The 20,157-nt window shown below is 41.2% G+C and overlaps 1 protein-coding gene across 3 annotated transcripts in view; it reads left to right on the forward strand.

Moving 5' to 3' along the window:
* Positions 1 to 20,157, forward strand: part of LOC142099370 (P-selectin-like) — a 416,714-nt gene that overhangs the window by 317,296 nt on the left and 79,261 nt on the right. For 2 of the 3 annotated variants that reach the window (XM_075182758.1, XM_075182761.1), the window contains one exon: positions 10,950 to 11,135. The exons of the other annotated variant lie outside the window; for it this stretch is intronic. In XM_075182758.1, coding sequence (XP_075038859.1) covers positions 10,950 to 11,135 — 186 coding nt within the window. The remainder of the gene's footprint in view (positions 1 to 10,949; positions 11,136 to 20,157) is intronic. 3 annotated transcript variants of the gene reach the window in all.

Raw genomic sequence — 20,157 nt, forward strand, 5'->3', positions numbered from 1 at the left:
GGGCTTCGCGGCCAGGGGCGCCGAGAGGGGGGAGGGAGCAGGTACAAAGGGCCTGCCTGTGAGAGAAGCCACTAACCTTGGTGTAGGAACATCCCCCTCAGCCGCTATGAAAGGGGCCCCAAGAAGTTGCTGTACTGCAGTCCTAAATTTCTCTTCGTGGCCCTGTTCATAGCCTAGAAACGTCTAGGGGCTGTTTTGTCATTATATTTTGGTATGAAAAATTGTCCATGCTTTTTTCTTTGCCACAACATAAATTGATTTATTTTCAATAAATATTGTGACCTTTCTCCGCCAAGCCTTCTGTGGCTTTATTTCTCAGTAAAGGAAATATTTATCAAGAGCTTTATGTAAAGATTGGTTAGGATCAAACGAAAGGTGGCTTAACATTCTCATTCTCTACTTTTTTTAGGTCAGAAAATATTCTCAATTTAATACATTTTTACTTTAATATCATTCAAGTCTTCACCTTTTTGCACTATTGCAACAAAAAAAATCAGACTTCCCCATGAAAACTGTACTTCTATTCCATTAATTTTGCATAATACTTTTGCTAGCATGAAATGAATTGTTATCCCCTGACTTTCCTCATCACGCTTTGGGTGGTGAGAAGTTTCAGAGACAGTAGGATTTAAGCACAAATATTGTCGAATCTTATTGTAATCCATAAGTAATATATCTAAAAATCAAACAAACCTTTAAATGTTGAAAAACAAATAGAATCAGGCGCTCTACTATGTATATGAAATTATATAAACCGTAACTGGAGAATAGTGCAGCTGGATATGGGATAGGTCAAGTCCACAAAAAGTAGAAATACAGAACAAAAAGCATCCAGCGCAGTTATTGTCCAGAGATATGGATATGCCAAATCTACATAAGTATTAAAATAAATATGCATAAAGTCTATTAAAGTAATTCTATCGTTTTAAAATAAGCATTGCTCAATCAATTGTATGTGTGTCCAAAGCACATGGTGGTTTATTTTAGCAGATGTAAATAGTCAACAATTCAATACGTTAACATATTATAATACAGTACAGTACAGCACAGCCAATAGCAAAAGTTACATACATACATACCGCTGCAATCGCTGCGCTTCCATGGGTCCCAATGGAACAGTGTATCTGTTAGATAACTGTGGTCAGAGTTGACTGACCCTGATGGGGGATGCAGCTAATATATACAGTCAGTGTTTCATTGTGAACAATAGAGATGATGTAGCTTGCTTCCATAGGTCCAGGCACAGGGTGGCTTCAGGGTAAACAGTTCATAGGCTGATTCAATCTAAGGAATCCAAAGGAGGGGGTCGTCTCTCCAGGGGGTTTGCTCCTTTCATAGCCAGCATCATACAAAGGTTTATTCCCTAATATCAATAACTAAAGTATGCAATGTGCGATCTCTTCGCCGACTGCACCGGACAGCTGCTGATGATTAGGGCTTCAATATGATATCAGGCATGACACCTTTCCTATTACCTAAACCTTTAATAACACTAAAATGTACATATAATCATATTATATAAACTAATAATAAACCAAATGCTATCTGCTCATAAATTACAGTGTAACGAAACCAATATGAATTGTATAAATAAGTAAATGTTGTAATGCGTATGTGTGCGTGCGTGTGGTGCAAACCAATATTAAACCAATATACTTTCGTTCATCCAATTAGACGACTTCAACAGTCCACCCTTTGATAGTATAATAAACTATCACCTTAAAGATGTTATATGCAGGATCTCAGTACCACGTTTCATTGTTATGTAATACAAATCCCCCTTGGTGTATGACCACGCTGTTTGTAGATCTAAACAAGTAATCATAAGAGAGAGTCTTAATCCTCTAAACGATTTCTTCTTTTACTATAAACCGTACACTTCTGGAGCTTGGAGATAACCTTTTGTATGCCCTTCAAGGGTGCAATAAAACACTTAATACATTATTTGGAAAGGTACAGAGTACAACAGAACATGTATCAGTTATACAGAATACTCTACTACAGTTCTTCAAGTTTAACAGGTTCATCTGTCCAACGCATGTCTTTAAGCTCAGAATACATTTAAACACTTCATGTTAATCAATAGCATCATCCTTTGTCTATCAATAATGTCATATACAATCTCCTTCAGCTTGCGTTAATATACACACTTCTAATAATGTCATCAGTTCTTTTCATCAACACTTGTGGGCGGGCTATTGTCTGTTCGTTCTTCCTAGTCTCCCACTACTCAGATTTAACAGTGATCGGCTAGCAAAGCATTGGGAGACTTCACACTAAGGGACCCAGGTGTCCTACTTTTTCCCTTAGTGACCTCCCGCCTATAGTTCGGGTACCTCAAGAATATTTAGTGGAAAGAGAACTAATCCTACTTGATATAATCACTGAGGCACGTGTGAGCACGCCCAGCACTTTGTTTGGTCTAAAACCTTACCCTCCCAAGAATGATAATCATTCTCAAGGATGCCTGCTCAAGTCCGGATATTACTGGACTGGCATCGCTGAGTGTATCTCTTTTCTAACCATGGGGTCGCTGTACTTACGGATGTAATGCTACTCAGACAATAGCCCCTCGCACTTTCTCCAAGCTCCAAGGTTTCTAAATTTTCCTTTACCCCTGAATTGAATAGAGTAATTTGCTGGACCGATTATGCTACAGAACTTCTTCCTCCCCAATACCTCCTTATCATTACCTGAACCAGTCTCTGTCACCTGCTAATAATCAAATGAATTAACCGCCCTGAGAAGAAAATGAAATGAGAGAACACAAAACAGGCAAAACTACAACTTCATGCTGGACAACAGTCTTAGCCTTTGGCTCAGGTGCTACTAACTGCATTCAAGGCCTTCCAGTACAGACTCATGAGTGCCCTTGGAACCTTCTCTGAGTGTTGGTCCCTCTGCAGTGGGTGGAATAGGCACCAGTGTGTCTCTGCTACCCTTGAAGCCGTGATGCTGGTAGCTTACACCTGGTACCTGTCAAATAACCTAAGCTTAAGAAATTTCTGCTCCACAACTTACTCTCCCGATCCAACATCCTGACAGTTAGTGTGACCTTTCAGGAAACAGTGTTTTGGACGTTCTTGTTGCTGTCTCACTATTTACCTTCTCTCAAGGTCTGACCTAGCCTCCCAGTTACAATCTCATCTCACGAGGGGTCAAGAACATTTCAAAAACTGACAGGTTAGGAGTCTGCCCAGGAGTGATCTTTTGGTAGCGGGATAGGACTAGTGGCCGAAGCTATCAGTCCCTTCAATCAAGTTCCAACTCTTATTCTATTCAATTCGTTCTACCGAGTACCACTACTTTATGTTCACACTGGTTTATGGCTAATTGAAAGTATGTGATTTGTTACCACTACTCATACATTATACCTCTATTATCAATAACATGAATACCCCTATCATCTATTATAACTCTAGGACTATCACATTGAATAACAAAAGTTTTGAGAATGACACAGTAATACATTAGACACATTTCAATACACCTTTACCCAGACATATTTCATTGGTACACCAGTGTATACTTGAGGATCCTGCATGGTGGTAATTGGATGACGTGTATTTGTTTTACCTGGAGGAAAACCCATCAGCAGGAGGGATATGGGATGGCTCTATTGGTCTACCTTGTCCATCTCTCCAGAGTCCACCAGACTCCTCACCACATCTCTTCACCTTCCAGAAAGTTTATTCCTCAGGTAACACAAATCTTTATATATTAACCAATATGTGTATGCGTGCATGTGTGTGTGTGTGTTCACATTTTAAAACTAAAACAATACAACAAAAAAACAAAACAAAACAGATTTGTTAACTGTCACATAATACCCTGCTGTCTATTTGACAGCTATGTTCGCCCTGGTGTGACAGCCATGTATGGTCGTGTGTGTAAGTGTGGACCTTACTACCAGCTACTTCAGTTGGTAACTGTGTCACTGTATAAAGTCCTCTATGTAGTGTCCTAATCATGTGCTGGTATTGCTATAAAACGATTTCTCAGTCACCTCAACATCGCCCCCTAGACTAGAAAAATGCTGAAGACCGATGTATATCAATCGATTTTCCCTCTGCCAACTCACATGTCATTCTCAGTACCTCACATTCAGCTTCTCGACTAAGTGGGAAAGACAAAGAGGTCTATTTCTATAACACATTCTTCAAATATAACAGTATCCAGTACATGTCTGCCTAACAGTAAAAAAATATAAAACATGAAAATTCTACATTTTCTAGGGTTTCACATTATGTTGTATCTTGTGGTATAAATCCTACTAAAAATGTTCTATACAGAGATGCATATCTGTATGCCTAACCTCCAGCAATCTCCTATCCACCCTTTGTGCATCCATATAAAGGCACATTTTTGAACAGGAGGCACGAATCATAAAACAAAAAAAAACAACACAGATATGCAATCTATAAAACATGAATCGTATTTCCACAACAGAACCTTTCTGCTTAAAATCAGCAGTTTCTATACACATGAAAACAAAACCCCTGACTGTTTCTGTAACTCATGTCAATCTAGTGTGTGTATCTCTGAATTTGTCTTATGTAAAAAAATAAAAATATGTTTTAGCCCCATTGTTGAGACTGTGTCTGATTTTATCTCTACCAGAGCAGAAAGAGAGAGAGAGAGGGAGAGAGAGAGGGAAAGAGAGAGGGAGAGAGAGAGAGAGAGAGGGAGGGAGAGAGAGAGAGAGAGAGAGAGGGAGAGAGAGAGAGGGAGAGAGAGGGAGAGAGGGAGAGAGAGAGAGGGAGAGAGGGAGAGAGAGAGAGAGAGAGAGAGAGAGAGAGAGAGAGACTAGCCTTTATGTAAAAAAATGAGAAATAGGAAAGCAATGAATGATGGGAATATACAGATTTGAATACAAACATACATGCAGAAAGGGAGATTTTTTTACAACAAAATGACAGCTGGATTGGACTCTGACTCTATGGGGAAGTGGCTGTATTCATTCCACTGCTCCCCTTAGCTATTTGCTAACTATGACCCCTCCCCATACTTGACTAGGGGGTCTTAACAGTGCAATCCAGCGTCGTCCGTCATTTGTTCATTAAGAACTCGGTATCTCATTGACTACATACCTTTTCAATGGACTTTCCTAACTTATAATAGAGAAATGTAAAAATTAACTGTAGATGACTCATTTGAGATACATAACCGATATTTTGGAGCAAAGTACGTATATACTTCATTGTTGGATAATGATTCTCAGCCAAACAAATTATCATGAGACACTGCAGCCTAAAACAAAGAGTGTTCCATTTGTCTATTGTTAATTAGTCTTTCAAGAGTAATTCTTCTATTTCTCTATCTCACCCCTTTTAAACACTAGTCTATACTTCTTTTGTCTGCCTTTATCTGTGAAGAAAAGACAAGATAGTTATCTTTAAACAACAAACAAACCAAGCATTCTCATTCTTTACCATCGGCCAGCGATTAGGAAAACAAGCATTTGACAACATAAAACAAACAAACAAAATCAACAAAGATTACTTTTTAAACTCAGTTTCTTTCTACATTTTTGCACCTTAATACTTACCACAGATTAACTCTTGAGTCGGCTATATTTCTCCCCCAAAATATTAGTTGTTACAGAGTGTGCAATCAATTGTAGGGGAACCTCTGAGAGAAGTGTACGCCTCCTTTGTGGATGTCTATGTGATTTCCAACCCAGGTATCCATTCTTCTCTCTACACAGTTCCTACTCATGTGTCCCTTCTTACGGCAGTAGAAGCACGTCCCTGTCATGTCTGCACAATGTTTTGCTAGGTGTCCTATTTTATTGCATTGAAAACACTTCCTCAACTCATGTTGTTTCACTTCCTTTTTACAATCTCTCCTAATGTGTCCTTCTTCTCTGCAATTGTAACATCTCACTATTCTGGGTTTCCTGTTATGTGGGTTGTATGCTGGTGGTCGTGTGTGCAGTCCCTCTAGTGCTGGGATACTTACCATCATTACCCTATCACTTAGTGTCTCTTTCTGTTCATTTATACTTTTATCATGTCCTATACCTGACTCCTTGAGAGCACTTACAGTGATTCCTCTCCAGTTTGGTAATGAAGTTTGCACCCTTCTTTTCAAGTTTTCCCTGAGGCCATCCATTAGAACTTTAACAGCAACCTCTCTGTAGCGTACATTATCTTTTATGTCGGGTACCCCAGTATATTTGCCCATTGCTATCAGAGCTCTGCAAAAATAGTCTGTTGCATTTTCACTATCTTTTTGCTGGATAGTAAAAATTTTACTCCAGTCCACTATCACTGGAAAATATATGGCCAACTGTGTGATTATATGTCTAATATTGTCCTGATTATCATCCTCGGTTAAGGATTCATCCTCCTCCAACATACAATCCTTAATGAACTTTTGTATATCAGTATTGAGAGGAAGACAGGTCTTCAATAATACTCGCCAATCGTTATTAGTTGGCTCGTACACATTACCATAATATATAATAAACTGCTGACATTTGGTCAAATCTTTCCTAGGATCAGGGAAATCAGACAAAATTGAAAATGTTTCAGACCTAGTGCATGGATCATGCTTTGCTACATGTTTCAAGGGAACATTAGTATCTCTGTCCGCTTTCCCATTGGGAACTGCTGTTGTGCAGACAGGATGCAAGTCTAACAAATCACTAAAACTAGTTGCTGAAATTGCTGCTGCAGTACAATGGATGTCTCCCCCTGTGTTAACCTTTTCATTATTCTCACCACTTTCAGCCGCTGCCCCTGCTGGTGGGACCGTTCCTTTTCTTTGTCCTGAAACATTACTTTTAACATTACTTAAAACAACATACAAGTTACTAGTTACAGTTTTTACATTTTTGGTATTGGCTGTACTTCCCGCCCCGACCGAATTTGTCGGGGGCGTGTTTGCGCTCAGTTCGCCACGCTTAGCAACGCACACTTCCGGAATGCTTGTTTCCGGTATACTTGCTTCCGCTGAACACGCATTTTTCGCTATACTCACTTCCGCTGTGTGTTCGCTGCTCTGCCACGTGTTACCTTCCATTTGCCACGATTTTAAACAATGATTATGTGTATTTCTCACTTTCATTGACTTAATCAACCGTACTTTATCTTTTACGGTATTTAGTACCTCTGCATTAAGACTCCCTGTTGTTGGGAAAGGCCTATCACAATCTTTGATCATTTCGACCCACGTGTCACAATACACAGTTGCGTATGCACCATATTTTTCACACATGAAACATCTCGCTGACTCAATAAGACCTTCCTTAGGCAGTACAATGGCCATCTCTAGCGTATGCTTAGCACCCATGTTGATTAATAACGCTTTCAACAATTTGCTACAAACACTCTACCGCTAGAGATCTTTTACTGGCCGTGGACGTATTTGCTCAAGCCGCGTCCACTCACTTCCTCTTGTATTAAACAAGGACCCCTAACACAGACAATATCACTGTGGGACCCAAGGGCTATCAGCTCCTCGATACCCTGGCTAAACCACAAAAATCTGCTGAGTTTATTATAACTGGGAGAACAAAGTCGATACAATCAACAAGCCTTTCCAACATAATTCCTCCTAGCTGCTTCACCAATTCGCACTGATGGTTGTCATGCGGTTAGATCGCACAGCCTACCAATACTAATTATTAGCAAACCTTGCGATCTATTGGTAGCGCTTTGCGAAAACTCGGTTTTCGCATTCAGTATACCTGCCCTGTATACCGTCCTTCAGTTGGGCAATCCGCCTCGTCAGACAGCAACTGAGTACAATGAATAATAACAGTGTATCTACGTTACAAAATCACACACTATACATCTTTTCTGCGCAGAAAATTGAAAGTTCCCAACAACAGTAATAATGTCTCAGAGGTTTTCACAAGTAATTATACTATGCACATATACTAACTATCAAGACGATTGTTTAACCACGTGGCAAATCTACCGGAAGTTCGCGTACGCACAGCAGGAAATAAACATACGCTCAGCAATGCAATACACTTTAAAACGTAAAACAATAATAAAAAGAATCATTTTTCTTTCTTGTCCCTAGATTCCAATTAGCGTTCCTTCAGTCTATGCAACAACGGACATTCGGTTTCTCAACACAAAGTGAACCACAGGTCTTGAACACATAACGTTCTTTCCTGCCATGCGACGCGTCCATCAATCCACCCTTTGTTGAGGAACCGAATAACATAAGCATTGCATACCTTCCGGTAACGTAACTCACCTTCGAGCCCCCAAATTATTAAAGTAATTCTATCGTTTTAAAATAAGCATTGCTCAATCAATTGTATGTGTGTCCAAAGCACATGGTGGTTTATTTTAGCAGATGTAAATAGTCAACAATTCAATACGTTAACATATTATAATACAGTACAGTACAGCACAGCCAATACCAAAAGTTACATACATACATACTGCTGCAATTGCTGCGCTTCCATGGGTCCCAATGGAACAGTGTATCTGTTAGATAACTGTGGTCAGAGTTGACTGACCCTGATGGGGGATGCAGCTAATATATACAGTCAGTGTTTCATTGTGAACAATAGAGATGACGTAGCTTGCTTCCATAGGTCCAGGCACAGGGTGGCTTCAGGGTAAACAGTTCATAGGCTGATTCAATCTAAGGAATCCAAAGGAGGGGGTCGTCTCTCCAGGGGGTCTGCTCCTTTCATAGCCAGCATCATACAAAGATTTATTCCCTAATATCAATAACTAAAGTATGCAATGTGCGATCTCTTCGCCGACTGCACCGGACAGCTGCTGATGATTAGGGCTTCAATATGATATCAGGCATGACACCTTTCCTATAACCTAAACCTTTAATAACACTAAAATGTACATATAATCATATTATATAAACTAATAATAAACCAAATGCTATCTGCTCATAAATTACAGTGTAACGGAACCAATATGAATTGTATAAATAAGTAAATGTTGTAATGCGAGTGTGTGCGTGCGTATTTTACTGTGCGATCGCGTACACCACGTGTTACGTGGCGTACGCTTCGCAACGCGAACGGCAAACCAATATTAAACCAATATACTTTCGTTCATCCAATTATACGACTTCAACAAGTCACTATAGGACTATTGGAGATATGGATATGCAAAATCTAAATAAGTATTAAAATAATTGGTGACGACCGGGACCACTCCGCCTGACAGCGCTGCGTCCCGGCATTAGAGGCAGCCGGGCGAACACGCAGATGTGATTTAATTAACAAACTCATGAGGCTGATTTTTCTTCCTGTGCCTCCCCATTTCTGATTGGGCGCTTTATGTATTTAAGGCGTCCTGTGCTCGGCATATGTCGCTGATCTGCTCTGAGTTTATCCCTGCTTTTCCTGTGGATACTATGCTGGAACTTCTGTTGGACCTCTGTTGTGAGCCTTTTCCTGGCTCTGGACTTTGCTTGTGTTTCTTGCTGCCCTGACCTTTGGCTTGTACCTCGGATCAATCTGCTCGCTCCCAGCCCTGACCCTTTTGGCCTGTTTCTGACCTCTCTGCCTGCTACAGACCCCGGCTTATCTTTAACTATTCGCTTCTATCTTGGCTACAGCCTCCTATTCACCAGCTGCGGTATAGCATATTAGCTTCCACTAGACAAGAGCTTAAAACCTGGGGGCATCAAAGTATCTGTGAGCATATGAAGCTCTACTGGGTAAGGCAGTTGCTATAGGTGTAGACCTCTGTCTCCTTTTCTGGAAGCTCATATCTATAGCCGCCAGCTGTAACACCACTATTTTTATATATAAAACATTTTATTTTAAATAATTTCTTCTTTTTTTGTAAAATTAGTGGACTGTGAAGCTCAAACTGGGCTTTCAGTTCCATGCATGTGCTGGGCTAGAGCAATAAGTAACTTATTAATTTGGATAGATTTTGCCATGCAGCTGGCAATAAAAAGTTACTCTCATGCCCAGGATAACAAGAATTTTAATATAAGCAGACTCTATTTCAATAAATAAATAAATAAACAATTGGGTTTGCCAACCACAAATCCTCAGCCAGCTCCAGAGCTAGACAGACTGGACTGGTTCCCACTAAAACAGGGAAACCAAAAGTATGGAGTCCCTTTTTCAAAGTGGAAACTAGCCCAAGGCTGATTAGTGCATAGTTTGCAGCCGCAATTGACCAGGCGCCCATTCCAATAGAACTAAGGAGTACTAGCTGAATGTATGTATAAATTATAATGGCTTTTCCTGCTGCACCCTTACACTCTGTGCCCTGGTGACATCTCCACAACCTCTGCAGAGCATTAAAAAAAACTCCAGAGGTGCAATGTTAGCAAGTGTATACTGTTTGTCAGACAAAAGTCCAACCTCCTACTATTTTAGTATCCTTCTTAATCCAAAACATAAAAAACACTACTCCGCTTAGCCAGCCATATTCATATCTTAAATTAATCATGAGAAGGAGGTGACAAACTGATCTGTTTTTATTTCATTTGCCAATTCTGTGGGATTTATATTTAATATCTTGGGTTACTTCTCTAAAGAGCAACACAGGCACAATACAGGTGCCATTAAAAGTAGATCTTCAGATCCAAAGTCTGACAGCTCTGAGCTGGTGTGCAGTTTAAGTCCTTCTGAAAATGGCTGTGAGCCCCTCCACACAGCTTATGTTACCATATTGCTCCATATGCTGTGCACTTCAGTAGAAATGTAGGCACACTGGTATAAATTGTTATGCACAAGGGGCCTAAAACTGCAAACTGGATGTTTTCTACTTAATAAATTACCACCTGGGTATTTTTGGGTATTTTGACTATAACCATTAGTTACAGTGTTCATTTGCTTAACTAACACTATTTGTTCAGAGTGTGTATGTATTTTCTCTGGGAGAACACTGGGATCATATTTCATATATTACCATTAATAACTGCTCATATGGTATGTGATATATAATTTGCATGTGTATTGTTTTCGTACTACAATTTATTTATTTTTGTTGCAGCTGTATCATGCAAGGCTTTAGAGAGACCAGAACATGGACAAATCAATTGTTCTGATGTATTTGGAGAATTCCAGTTTAACTCCACTTGCAGCTTCAATTGTAAAGAGGGATTTGAATTAAAAGGATCAAAATCATTATTGTGCCAGAACTCTGGAGAATGGTCTGAATCCACACCAACATGCTTAGGTAAATAACTGTTGCCTAATGTAACATTGTAGCAATGTCATTCACTACTATTATAATAGTAATTAATTATGGTACCTTTAATTAGTAGAAAGATTTTGACATTTAACATGCTTATAAAACAAAATATGGGCTACCTAAACTATGATTTATCTACCTAGTAATCGACCCCTAAACTTGAATCATAGTTGTTCTTTGCAGAATCACTACTCGTTTTTAACAATACTTTGCATTTTTATTTTTTTAGAACGGCAACTTGAATTTCCAATTTACATTTTATTCATCTTCAGATAGCACCTCTCCCCTCCCCTCCAAAAAAACACATAGATTATTGTAAACCATAAAATAAAAACATGAAAACACTGAAATATTCATTAATGGAGCAGCACGGTGGCTAAGTGGTTAGCACTTCTGCCTCACAGCACTGGGGTCATGAGTTCAATTCCCGACCATGGCCATATCAGTGAGGAGTTTGTATGTTCTCCCCGTGTTTGCGTGGGTTTCCTCCGGGTGCTCCGGTTTCCTCCCACACTCCAAAAACATACTAGTAGGTTAATTGGTTGCTATCAAAATTGACCCTAGTCTTTGTCTGTCTGTCTGTGTCTGTCTGTCTGTGTGTGTGTATATTAGGGAATTTAGACTGTAAGCTCCAATGTGGCAGGGACTGATGTGAATGAGTTCTCTGTACAGTGCTGCGGAATCAGTGGCTCTATATAAATAAATGATGATGATGATGATTAATGGGATGCAATGCCCTTTGTCAGTAAAACCCCCTGTCACTGTGTCTGGAAGAAAGGGGGTGCATGGGTAGATGCACTTCCTCACCTGCCCTTTCTTCTCTGCCCTGGCTACCCTGGCTAGCTCTTGGGTGTGACAAGAGGTTTCACAGCAGGTTTTACAGTAATGTCTGTTAAGTGTGAACCCAGGTGTTGTGGCATGGTAGATTTCACAGTAAGTTGGGTGACAGACGATCTCTATTTTGCAAAATAGAAACTCTTTAATTTAAATTCCTACTCTGCAGCATAATAATTGGGCTGCAAACAGTAAAACAAATTTTCAAAGCTCCTGCCTCCTCCAGTACAGTTCTTAAACAGGTAACATGGATACTTATGTATAGAGCAGTCACATTTACCATGGTGGCTCAACACACACCTGTCTCTATCAGCAGGGGGCAGCATCACTTGTTTGCTGCCTCTCTGCTCCCAGCCAGTGGTCTTTAGGTTCACTGACTCTGTGATTCTGTGTCTCTCTGTCATAACGTTATATTCTGATGTAATTGTAACAGATACTGGATTACTAATACTGATCTTGATTAGCGCTGGCTTACCTGAGGTGCGGAGTCTAACGATCTCCCCGGTGTTCACCAAGAACCGCCGCAAGGTGGGGTGGGCTTCGCTGCCAGGAGTCGCAGGTCGCAGTCCTCAGGTTCGCCCCAAGATGTAGTGCAGCGGAGTGGAGCGGAAGATGCGGTGTCAATCAAGCCGGTTCGGTACTCAGAAATGGAGGCAGGCAGAATCAGGAGGCAACTCGGAGTCAATCAAGCCGGGGTCGGTTCACGGGTCACAAGAATAGAGAAATAGTCAGCAAGCCGGGTCAGTACACAGGGGTTGGAGAGCCAGGATAGTCCAAACAGGCAGAGATCAGAACACAGGAAGACACAGGAGACTGTAAGACACAGCAATCCACGAAGCACAAGAGCCAGGAACAGGTAAGTGTTGCTCTGACACTCAGCAAGTGTCAGAGAGAGTCTTAAATACATTTGGGGATTCAAATTACCTGCCTCTAAAAGCGATCATGTGACCGCCTCCGGGTTGCGGTCACGTGACCGCGAAAACCGGAAGTGCGGCTTCCGGACGAGCGACGGAAGGTAAGTATATAACAGTACCCCCTGCCCTAAGCTGTACTCCAGACACCTAATATGGTTTCAAGGGAAATTTCTTATGGAAAGATTTGAGTAGACAGGGAGCGTGCAGATCAACGGCTCTTACCCAAGAGCGTTTCTCAGGGCCGTAACCCTTCCAATCCACCAAGAACTGTATGGCACCTTGAACCTTACGAGAATCTAGAATAGTCTTAATCTCGTATTCGACTATCCCGATTCACAACGGGAGGAGGAGTTCTGGATGAAGTGGAGAATCTGTTGGTTACCATAGGTTTTAACAAAGAGACATAAAAAAACATTTGGTATGCGTAAAGCGGGAGGCATACTCAATCTAAAGACTACCGGATTAATAATCTCAGAAATAGCGAACGGACCAATGAATTTTGCGGCTTCCGGACGAGCGACGGAAGGTAAGTATGTAACAGTAATGCAGTATATACCCTGTCACTGAGCTCTCCAGTCTATCATGCAAACACATTCTGAGGTAATTTCTCTCTCAAATTTGTCCTATTTCATTCATATTCTCTCTGTAATGATGTACTTTGGTCCTTGTAAGAGTAGGCCATTGATCTGCTACAACCAATTGCAAGGCAGTTCCCAGCACCTCCTTCCATCCGTCCTGGGTCATGACTGTCAATCTCTCACCACATAGCTACTGATCAGCTTATACCAGCCTTATGTTGCTAAGCAACCATTTCTGGTGTTTCTTCTCTGGGTCCTAGTGTCTAAGCCACACATTCATTCACTGGGAGGAAGGTTTGAATAAACGGGTGTTACATGTCAATAATTAGTTATGCTACCTCTTTCAGCTATTGTAAGCAAATAGTCTCTTTGATTGACTCAATCAAATCTATAGAGAGGGAGAGGGGGGCTATCATACAAATCTATAGGGAGGGAGAGGGGGGCTGCCATAGAAATCTATAGGGAGGGATAGGGGGGCTGTTATACAGATCTATAGGGTGGGAGAGGGGGATGCCATGCAAATCTATAGGGAGGGAGAGGGGGCTGTCATATAAATGTATAGGGTGGGAGAGAGGGGGCTGCCATACAAATCTATAGGGAAGTAGTGAGGTTGATATGTGTAAAGGAGGGCAGAGGAGGGAGGCTGATATATGTGGCTGAGGGGATTTTTATGTGTCTGGGGAGGAATAGCTGCAGGGGGGGTAAGAAAAATGGCTGTAGAGGTGGGAGGTGAGGAAAATAGCTGCAGGGTGGGTTAAGGAAAATGGCTGCAGGGGGTTTTGGAAAATGGCTGCAGGGGGGAAAGTTGAGGAAAATGGCTGCAATGAGGGGGGAAAGGATGCAGGTTGGGAGGAAAGGAAAATTGCTGCAGGGGGGGGGAGTAGTGAAAATGGGGTATTTAAAAAATAGAGCAGCTAGGGGGGATAATCTCATGATTGTGTGGCGGTTACATGGATGCTCTCTGTGGTCTCAGTAATCACTAGAATACTAAATATTACTGAGATGGGGCTGGTAGAGGTTTGCATTTGGTTGACCACAAATGTTCAGATATTGCTTATATATGCCTGTAAAATGGGGTACTTTAAGCTGGCCATAATCAAGTGTTTTGTTTTAACTAAAGGGCCTAATCATTCAGGGTTTGTTAACATTTTGCATTATAATAAATTTTTGCATTTTCAAAACAGGACGTCAACTTTCCAGAAGCCAGCGAGATGATAACAAAACTGCAAGAGAGAAGAGCAACAGGTAAGAGACAATGGCACAATCTGTCTAAATTTGAATGCTGGAGAATATTCCTGAACATTCATATTCAGGAGTATTCCTATACACCTATATACTCGGGGGGTTGGGGGGGGGACAACACTGCAGCTGTATTAGCCTATGGCGGCCAGAACCCTTAATCAGGCCCTGCCTCCCATCTTTTAAGACATTCTGAACCAGCAAGTTTATTGTGTGTACAAGGCATGGTATGTGTTGAAATTCACCCAGTCGTAATGCACACACAATGTTCACTTTGTTGTCGGGACCAAGCAATCCTGATGAGAGTCTTAGCGGAGTGAGAAATTTTGCTATGACATTCCTGATTTTTCCAACAAGTTGACAATGGATGTTTCTTAGTGAAGACAGCGATACAGAGAGCAGCTTGTCTGTGAACTGTGGCATTGTGTGCTAGCACTACTATGCTGAAAGGATAGGGAGGATGATAATAATGCTACAGGCACTGCTGCTGCTGATGGCAATACACCTACCCAATGGGCGTTTTGGTCATATAGTGTTTTGTTTGACCAGTACCACTTGCCCACATATCTGTAGTTAAATGGATAGTCAGTACAGGCATTTTCTAGGGACTAAATTACTTTTTTTTTTTAACCTCTCTGTACAGTTGAGGAATTGCTGTTCACGAGAAATGGAATCGAGGTGGAATTTGGTAGAATGGACACATGACCTCAACTAACCTGTTAAAACCTAATGCATTTTGGAAGAAATTGGACACACACAATACTAACAAAGCTGTCTTGGTTTTAGTGATATGCAATGGAACAGGATGCTTTCTGTCATACTTGGTTCTTTTTGCAAACACTTGCTTCTGTACAGAAGCGTTGCTCCCTGCGGCAGCAGCAGCCTGGCGAGCAAGGATGCCTCTTGGGAATCCTGGATTGCCTTAGGGAAGTCAGTTTGCATTTGAAAATTGGATGCTCGACTACATACTAATAATGAGGAGGTTAATAATGTAGGTAGAGATGCTCACTGACCCCCGTGTTTTGGTTTTGGTTTTGGATCTGGATTACCTTCGGGTTTTGGTTTTGCCAAAACCACCCTTGCGACTTTTGGGTTTGGGTTTGGTTTTGTTTAGCTATTTTTTACAAATTCCATTTTTTGGGGTAAAATCACATAATTTCAGTATTATTTTGTACCTACATTATTATTAACCTTACTAATACTAAATTACAGTGATTTCCATTAAATTTTTACCATCTCACGGGTCACAATATGCTTTTCATACACTTTCAGCCAAATACTGCAGCGAGCTGGCTGGATATTAAGCGACAGAGCAACGACACAATCACACTGCAGTTTATATCACATTAGGAGAGGTAGCATGTACAATTGATCAAGCCAAGCAGTTCATCCACAAGGAGTGCCACTTTTGTGGCTGAAGTACAAGTCCAACATGGCCCTCCATATACAAGCTAACAATGGGCTTGTTAGAGTAATGGCAGAAACACACATCAGTGCCAGGAAAGATTGATGGTGCAAGATGGAATGTCCTTGGGTCCTCCCATGCACCCATATGTTGGATCTAACAAAGGACATGCACACTTTAACAAACCACACGACAAGGGCTTCCACTTTTGTGGCTGAAGTGCTTGGTTTGTTTGGGCCCCCACTAAAACAGCTATCAATGCTATCAAAGGCAGGTTAGACCAACAGTGCTGTCAAATGAATTCTACACTGTCAAGATGTTGTTGTCATCGTCTTCAGCATCATCCTCACCCTCATTAGTGTGTACATCATCACCACAAACTATTAATTCATTTCCACTGGAATCTGCCATTACAGAAGTGTCAGTATTTGGATGTATTTGCCAATAAAGGCCTTCCTCGTGAAAGATGTAGTTCATTTTGATGAACATCATCTTTTCCACATTTTTAGGAAGTAACCTCCTACGTCTATCACTGACAAGGTTCCCAGCTGTGCTGAATACTCTTTCTGAGTAAACACTGGAGGATGGGCAGCTTAGGTATTGCAAGTGAGTTTGTACATGGGTTTCCAAATTGCTTGTTTTTCCTCCCAGTATGGAAAGGGACTGTCTGACATTCTTGAAAATAATCCTCCACCATCCTTTGCATATTAATAGTAGGATCGGATGGAGTTATGGCAGAGGTCACGCTTTTTTTGCCAAATTCTTTCAAACCAGACGAGATGTCAAACTGTTGTGGTCTGCCACCTGCGTCATCCCTGCTTCTCTTTGGAAAGTGCAATTTCTTACAAGCAGCAGCTGCCTGAGAAACTGAAGGAGGAGACGTCATCAAGCCAAGGACCAGTTCAGCGGTCAACTTGCTGACCAGGAGCTGCTTGCATCTCTTCAGATTTCGGTCAGTTGGAAGTTACTTGATCTACAAGGCCAACATACTTTCTGGAATTGCTTTCTTTCATCTCCTCCTTTAGTTTGTCAAGCTGCTTTTCCAAAAGTGGAATTAAGGGAATGACTTGACTCAATATAGCAGAGTCTGAACTCACTTCATACGTCACAACTTCAAATGTTTTCAGCACCTTGCACAACACAGAAAGGATTCTCCACGGTGCAAGACTGAAATACATTCCCCCTCCTTTCCCAATGTCATGGCTTGTGCAATACGCTTGTATGGCTTTGCGCTGTTCCTCCATCCTCTGAAGCGTGTACAGGGTGGAATTCCACCTTGTTATCACATCTTACTTAAGTTGGTGGCAGGGCAAATTAAATTGTTCTTGGAGCTGCTGCAATCTCCTACATGTTGTGACAGAATGCCGGAAATGTCCCGTAATTTTACGGGCCACCGAAAGCATTTCCTGCACCTCACGGTTATTTTTCAAGAAGCTCTGCACCACCAGGTTTATTGTGTGAGCAAAACAGGGAATTTGATGGAATTCACCCAGCTGTAATGCTCCCACAATATTGTTGGCGTTATCAGAAATTACATATCCTGGGGAGAGTCTGTGTTATAAGCCATGTATCAATTACATCCCTTAGTTTTTGTAACAAATAATCAGCTGTATGCCTGTTAGTGACGCCGGTGATACAAAGAGTAGCCTGCCTGTGAGAAATGTTACGTAGTGGTGCACATGCTGCTGCTCTTCCTGCTTGTGAAGGCGAATGACCAACCCAGTGGACTGTCACAGTCATTTAATCTTTTGTTTGCCCACTTCCACTTGTCCACATATTTGTGGTTAAGTGTACAGTGGGTAGAATTTTTAGCCCAATTATTACATTTTTACGAACGTTCTAGTACAGTTGAGGAATAGCTTTTCTTGAAAAATGGTGTTGTGATGGAATTTTGTAGCGGGGACACAAAACCTCAATTAACTGTGAAAAACCAGCTGCGTTTATATTGGATATTAGACGCAGATCTAACACTAGCATAGTCGCCATGGTGTCTGTGATCCGCTTTGCGACAGGGTGACTGCTGTCATACTTGCTTCCTCTAACAAAAGATTGTTTCACAGTTAATTGTTGTAAAGTACTAGTGGTCTTCTTCTTGGGCTGCTTATGGGAGGAAGATTCACCCCCAGCAGCAGCAACAGCAACAGCAGTGGAACTAACGCTCAAGATTTCTTCACAGGAATCAACTATAGTGCAGGAGTCATCGAGCCTTAGCAATTTGGATGCAGGACTAACTCCGATCGCTACTGAAGATATTGATTAGGACAGTGTTGTGGGTGTAGATTGCAGGCATCGGGATGTAGGTGAGAGAAGGGTCCTAGCTAATGATGGACTGCTTGTTGTTATTTTTTTACCATAACTTTCAGCTTTTCCCAACACCTTGCCATGAACTCGCGTCAAATGGCGTAACATGGATGAGGTTCCTAGATGGTTAAGGTCCTTCCCTCAACTGACTGTGGCTTGACATACACTACAAATAGCTAGACAACTATTGTCAGGATTTGGGTAGAAATAAGTGGCTTTTTTTGGTCTTATGTCCAGGCATGACAATGGCCTTCTTCTTATCACATGCCAGAACTACTTCCACTGATGCAGGACTTACACAAACAACATCATCCTCATCAACATCCTCATTAGCGCCCTCGTCGGCTACACAAATATCCCCCTCATCCTGTTCCAATTCCAAAGTGGCATCCTCAATTGGTGTATCACCGCCTACACTCGGGCTGTTCAGGCACATATCAGCAGAAATGCTGAAAGGGGCCTTCTTTATGGATACACTATCACAATGGTCACGATTGCACATATCACTCGTGGATGGACTCCCATCAGGGATTGGTGTCATTTCTGACTCTGAGCATACATTTTCCTCTAATGCCTTACTGATTTCTTCCAGCTTGGCTTTTACACGTTACAGTATTTGTGCACCACTTTTGGACTCCGAAATACTTGGTCTTGCTTGGTCACAAGTGACTTTACAAGAAGAAGCCTCAGTAAGAATTTAATTTTAGATCTCACACTCATAGAGAAAGGCGAAGACCTCATTCTTTCTTAGCCACTGCGTGTGTAGAATGGCATGTTGGCAATTTTTTTTTTTATTGGCAGTTAACTTTTCCTGGATTACAGCTCTTTTTTTCTTCAACATGGTAAAAGATGTTTTTTTATTTGTTATTTTCCCTGACTTCAAAAGACTATGTACTTTTACATAGGCTTTACTAGATGAAGTACAGGGATAACTATCATCAGGACTGGTGGCAGCAGCTGCTTGCTGCTCCTGCTCTTCTGTGTACTGCTGTGAATCCATTTGGATAACACCCTACACTTTTTGGTGCAAATTAAATAAAAAGCCTGCAAGAACTTGTAGATTTGTATTTCAGCAATGACAAAATTACCAACACAGCTCTTCTCCTTGGGTGTATATAAAATCCTACACTTAGTAGTGCAAATTCAGAAAAAAAGCCTGCAAGGACTTGTATATTAGTATTTCAGCAATGACCAAATTACCAAAGCAGCTATTCTATTTGGGTGTATATTAGTCCCTACACTTATTAGTGCAAAATCAGAAAAAAAGCCTGCAAGGACTTGTATATTTGTATTTCAGCAATGACAAATTCAGCAATGGACATTTTGTCTTTGGGTGTATATAACACCATACACTTTTTGTACACTACACCTACTATCTTTCTCAATCTATCCTACCCCTTCTGTATCCCTCTCTCAAATGGCGCTAGATCGCCACGGAAAACGGTATTTATACATTCCAAAACTCGCGAGATCCAACGATGTCCCGATGATGTTTGCCTCGATTTGGATTCCGAATTGGCGCGAAAGTACCGAGCCGTACTTGGATCCCCTTAGTTCGGGTGGGCTCGGATTTCGGGAAACCGAGCCCGCCCATCTCTATAATGAAAATGTTGATTGTTAAGATTGCATGAGGTGTTTATACATTCTGCTATTAGCTGATACTAGAATGCTTGTTACTATACATGATTTCCACCTTCTGATAAACTACATGAATGAACTTGCGGAAAATGATGTAA

The sequence above is a fragment of the Mixophyes fleayi genome, chromosome 8 (assembly GCF_038048845.1).
Source record: "Mixophyes fleayi isolate aMixFle1 chromosome 8, aMixFle1.hap1, whole genome shotgun sequence".
Taxonomy (NCBI): domain Eukaryota; kingdom Metazoa; phylum Chordata; class Amphibia; order Anura; family Limnodynastidae; genus Mixophyes; species Mixophyes fleayi.